The following is a 5,468-nucleotide window of genomic DNA, read 5'->3' as shown; positions in this document are numbered from 1 at the left end:
GATAGTATGAATAGAGTATTTATTTTCTTTCAAAATAGCAGTTCTTATATCAGGCCCCGCTCAAAAAACAATATTACTACTGTACCTTGTTAGTTTACCTTAGAAAAATAATAACTTTGCCCATTTCGCAGTTAGACCCAACGGTCGAGCTACCCCTTAATTAGGCGAGCATTCCGGAAATGTCTTCATCAGCGTGGTTCTTTTTTCAGCTGAAATTCGATGCATAGTTCCACACTTCATCCACATAGACTCCACGTCTATATAAAAGCCTTTGAGCCGTGGGTAACATATGATAAATCCCTTCATCAGAGGCGTGGGCTCCTTGCTATCCACGAACAAGAGATGGGAGATGTGCCGAGGGCTCAGGCCGTCGCAGGTGAACACGAGGCTGGCGTCTGGCCGGGCGAGCTCGACGAGCAGCTCATAAGCGAGCTCCTTAGCGACGACAGCCTCCTTGCCTCGCTGGTCCCGGCCGGCGACTCGGAGAAGAACCACTCCTGCGACAAGGGAGGCTCGATATCTGGTCGGTGCAACAGTGGCGGCAGTAGCACCGCAGCCGAGCACGAGCGGTTGCCGCCGGCGTCGGTGGCTAGGCAGGCTATGTGCTCGGTGTACTCCGGCCCTACGATCAGGGACATCCAGAAGGCGCTGTGGTCTCGGCCGTACCCCTCCAGCCGCCGCTTCGGCTCGCTGTATTTTAGGTGCAGCTAGCGCGTGTCGATCCGTGGATATTTAGCACTGATCGTTGTTGATCAAACGAGAGGACTAATCTGTGTATGGTTTCGGCTGAAAAGCCGCAGGTACGGAGCGCCGAGTACGCCGCTGGAGAGCAGACACACGGCCAAGGTGAGGAGCTGCGGCGGCAAGACGCCCACGGACGGGTACAAGTGGAGGAAGTATGGGCAGAAGTGCATCAAGAACAACCCCCATCCCAGGTTAACGCACTTATCGATTTTACATCCAGCTATCTTCCTACCTAGCTTCAACTTTGAATTGTTGTACTTTGATAATCGTTTTCTGGTATTGATGAATGCATAGTAAGTTCTTCGACTAGGCCGGCAGGCGGCAACCCATTAGAATATAAAATGCATAGAGGTTTTCTATATGATTTATTTCGCTGGTTGATTTATGTTGATACTTTAAATTTGTAAATCTGAATCTGAAAACTATGCAATAGACGAAGGTTTTGTGTATCATTTTGATGCAGAGGCCAGGCTACGCTCCTCATTTCGAAATAAAATGAATGCATAGTAAGATCATATGCATGCATGTATCCACCGGTCAAGGCCTGTGAGATCGAGCTTAGGTAATTTGCAAAATGATACTCGCTCCGTTCATAATTCTTATCATGTTTTAGTTCAAATTTAAACTAAAATCGCAACAACAATTAACTATCTAAGGGTAGTTCAATGTAAGACTCAGAGCGTACACATGATTATGCTAGGGTGAGCTAGACATGGTCAACTTTGTGCAATTCAACGATGCCACGTGTGGTATTGTAAATCATGGAGTAGTATCTAAATAAGAAGAAAACAAGTTAAAGATAGGGGTTTGGCGCACAAACGGGTGGGTCGGTCCCAATATTCGCCGTACCATGATGCTAGAGCTGGGCTGGGGTGGTTAGCAGCTGGAGATGGAGCAAAGTCGCTTGACAGTCCATGTGTCTATGGGACTACGGCCGCGCGAAGCCTCTCGTCGTCGATCGGGCATGATGTTACGTGTCCATAATAGCTTTGGGGCTTTCTTAGAGCTTTCCAGGTATTACACATGCTGTGCGAGCTACCAGATCGGCAAAGTTTGCAGCTTAAACATCAATTGCAAAGCCACACAGCAAGCATTTAGTTAACGATAGTTGCAACTACTACTTGGCGCTAATGCATAATTAAGCAGCATTTAAGTAACTGATTGGATACTGGGGTCCAACAAATAGCAACCGACGAAAACAGATGAGCTAGCGATAGGGATAGCCCAGGGAGCTACAACCCTGTTCTTTGTCAACTGGATGCACAATTTCTGATTTCATAGGAGCCTCTTCTTTTCGCAGTAATTAACCAGCTGAGCATACATGCATGCACCACACCGGCTGCTAGTTCGATCATGCATCCAGCGCGGCTCCCACCTGAGAGCATTCAATCAAAAAATAATATTAAACAACCTTGTGAACATGATTAATTAATTACGCCCATGATGGGCTCAATTTTTCGGTTGAGAAGATAGGAAACCTTCAATAATTTCACAACAACGACACGCAATAGATGGAGTTTTATACTACTGCGTCCTGCGAAAGTCTGTTCCCAGAAAGCACTCTCTGTCATGTATATCGTCGAACTCGAGAATGGTAGTATAGAATTGATATAATTAGCTAACTTTTAAAAGTCTAAACCGATGCAAAAGAGCTAGGCAATATATTTATTTTAACAAGTCGGCCTCACTCTCACACATATACTATGTAGAGCCGTTAGAGAAAGTGCAATAAGCTAACTTTGTAAGCATGCTATAATAAGTAAATAATATATTTTTACTGAGTTAGGGGAGAGAGAAAAGTAGAGAGTTGTTGACATGAGTTTGATGCAGCACGTGTTTTACATAGTATTTTGTGAGGCTGTAAGGTGGGTATTGTATCAATAAAATAGTATATCCAGAAATAAGTGACTCAAATTTATCTAGATTGGCATGTATCTATAAAAGTTTTGGAATGTAGATAAACATAAATTTCGACAAAGGTGACTTATTTCTGGACGGGGCAACTACATCTTTATAACAAACTATTGTCCATGTCAGCGTAGAGCCAGCTATAGATTTTTAAACATTAGGCCGTAGCTCTGCCTTGAGCTGTTTTACGGTGCAATTACTAGTCATATGGGCTAGTAGTATTGAGTCATCGAATTCTAGGAAACTAATAATTTTGGTATTTTTGATTTATTCCTAAATTCTGGAAGAGATTTGATTACAACTCTGGTTATCACAAGCTAGCTCGCAAACCTAGTATCTTATAGTCCATAGAATGGATGTTAAAATCGTGACAAAGGGTGAATGTTCCCGTGCAAAAAAAAATGTGAAAAAGACACTGGCATTAAAAGAAACATCGAACAATACAAAGCAGTCAAAACTTATAAAGTTTAACCAAATAAAAAATTATAACATGATACAAGTATACTATAAAATATATTTAACGGTTAATCTACTATGAGTAATATTAATTTGGTATTGTATTTTGTCTACACCATTATTCACATTACGAGGAAGTTGACTTTGGACTAAATTTATAGGTCTTATTCATTTTTGAGGGAGTTTTTATAGGTCTTATCCATTGTAATGGAGAGAGTACCGATGTATCTACATATTGACATCTAATGACAAAATCAACGATACAATGATCTAGCTAATTAACCGATATGAAGGAATATTAATTTGTAGGTATAGGTCTACTAGAGATGTGTTTATACTTGATCCGCTAGGTTCTGACTTGAAAAATATAATTACCTAAAAAAAGTCCACACTTTCCACCTAGATAATGCAAACCATGGATCCTTTTTCTTTTCCCTGCGAATTTGTATGGCCGTTGAACAGATTTTCTAGCTATGCATGCACCCATTTATTTTTGTAACGTATAAGGAAAGTTACAAAAGGGAAATTTATTATGAGAAAAATTAAAGAAACTAGTATATGGAAGGTCCATATATTAGGGAAGCTAGCAAATCTGGTTGGCCGGGACTTTGACTTTTTGTGAGAAAATACTATTGCTTTGATCAATAAGTATTAGTAAATCCGAACCGTTCGATCAGTTTGTTTGAACGGTCTGTATGTATCCGTCTCTACCGTAAAAAGGCTCTAAATTAATAAGGCCGTTGCCGGCAAACTGATACAAAACTGATACAAAGTAGCTATAGGTAGCAATAGGCTATAGCAAGCGGTTAACTCTACTTCAACTTTACTCTTTGGCTGATCCGAGTAGGTATGTACTCTAACCCAAGGCTTACAGAGAGCACCTTTACAAGTTTTCTGGCTAGCTTACCGATCACTTTCTTGCCTCGTGCGGCGAGAGGACAAACTATCTCCAACTCCATGCATGTGCACTTGATCGAACTACTTTGACACTAAACGTGCGCCGTCGGCGACGAGGACCATCTATGTTCGTACGTGGCATTAGATCGACTTCCATCTGACCATATGCATGCAGGAGCTACTACAAGTGCACGAGCTCCCACTGCAGCGCCAAGAAGCACGTGGAGAAGTCCACCGACGACCAGGAGATGCTCATCGTCACCTACGAGGGGACGCATCTCCACGGCCCGCAGCAGCTGCTCCGGCGCCTCCAGCCCCAGGACCTACCCGGCGCAAAGAAGAAGACCTGCAGATCCTCGCCGCCGGCGTCCGACGAAGAGGCGCGAGGGGTCATCAAGCTGCAGAGCAGTCAAAGGGGACGCGACCGTGACGGCCTGCAGCGTGCGGCCACGGGTTCGTGCGATGGCTCGGCGTCCTCCGCCGTGCCGCGTGCCGCTGATGACGCCACCATGCTTTCTTCTTCCGACTCGCCGCCGTCCAACTGGTCTGGCTCTGGCCAGGACACGTTGTGGTCCCTGGAATCTCTACTTCCGGCAGAGAGGATATGATCGAGCCTGGCTTGGACACTAGCGGCTTATTAGGGAGGGTAAGTGCACTACTGCACTATATACGTAGGTGACAAAGGTGTTCTGTATAGTGATGATCAAAATATCTGACCCTGGTGTCGAAGAAGAAAAAACAACCGAGGTAACCAAGCATGTTTATGGGCCTTGGGCGACACCAGCGAATATCATATACCTGGGTGGCATGTCGATAGAACAATAGCAGCTGCATACTTACAACCTACTATTTGACTACATATACTAATATGGAGTATACATGTACTAGTTATTCGGGTTGCATGTATGTACTTCAAGGTTATATATGTACTCAAATATGGAGCGCAGATGGATAAAGGGAGGCCAAGCTTCAGGTTGACCTTTAATTTTGAAATTTTAAGCATCATTTTTACAGTTTTCAAAACTATGAAGTGCAGATAAACGGAGGCCGAGCTTCTCCAGTTGTCCTTTACTTTAGAAAATTTAAAATATCATTATACAAATTTCTTTTTAATAAAGTGTGGATATATAGTCATTGATGTTTGTACAAATGTGAACATTTTCAATGTGAAATTGTTTGTAGTTTAATTAGGCTATGAAAAAGTGATAAAGCAGTATCCACTATACACAAGTTATTTCATATTCATACTTTGCGTGCTATAACATACACCATTAACTATACATACATGATTTGATTTAGAAATTTTTGAAAATAAAGGACCCTATAGCGTGGTCTCCATTTGGAGTTTGCTGGTACATGTGACACAGTCCAACTAATGTCGTGGAGTAGTTTGATCCTTCACTACCGAAAATGTATTAACTAGTGATCTTTTTATAGTGATCGTTGGTGAAATGATCATAGAT

General features: G+C 42.7%; 1 protein-coding gene across 2 annotated transcripts; it reads left to right on the top strand.

Moving 5' to 3' along the window:
- The first annotated feature begins 269 nt into the window (after positions 1-269).
- On the top strand, positions 270-5,028 carry LOC127344493 (uncharacterized). Of its 2 annotated transcripts, none has more exons than XM_051370785.2 (3): positions 270-701; positions 801-935; positions 4,181-5,028. In XM_051370785.2, the coding sequence occupies exons 1-3, from the start codon at positions 343-345 to the stop codon at positions 4,611-4,613; spliced, it is 927 nt and encodes a 308-aa protein (XP_051226745.1). In that variant the 5' UTR covers positions 270-342; the 3' UTR covers positions 4,614-5,028. The 2 variants fall into 2 exon arrangements, with proteins under 2 accessions (XP_051226745.1, XP_051226744.1); XM_051370784.1 differs by having other exon boundaries at positions 275-701; positions 795-935.
- Positions 5,029-5,468: the final 440 nt, after the last annotated feature.

This window comes from Lolium perenne, chromosome 3 (assembly GCF_019359855.2).
Source record: "Lolium perenne isolate Kyuss_39 chromosome 3, Kyuss_2.0, whole genome shotgun sequence".
NCBI classification, from domain to species: domain Eukaryota; kingdom Viridiplantae; phylum Streptophyta; class Magnoliopsida; order Poales; family Poaceae; genus Lolium; species Lolium perenne.
This window is presented reverse-complemented; position numbering and strand designations above follow the sequence as displayed.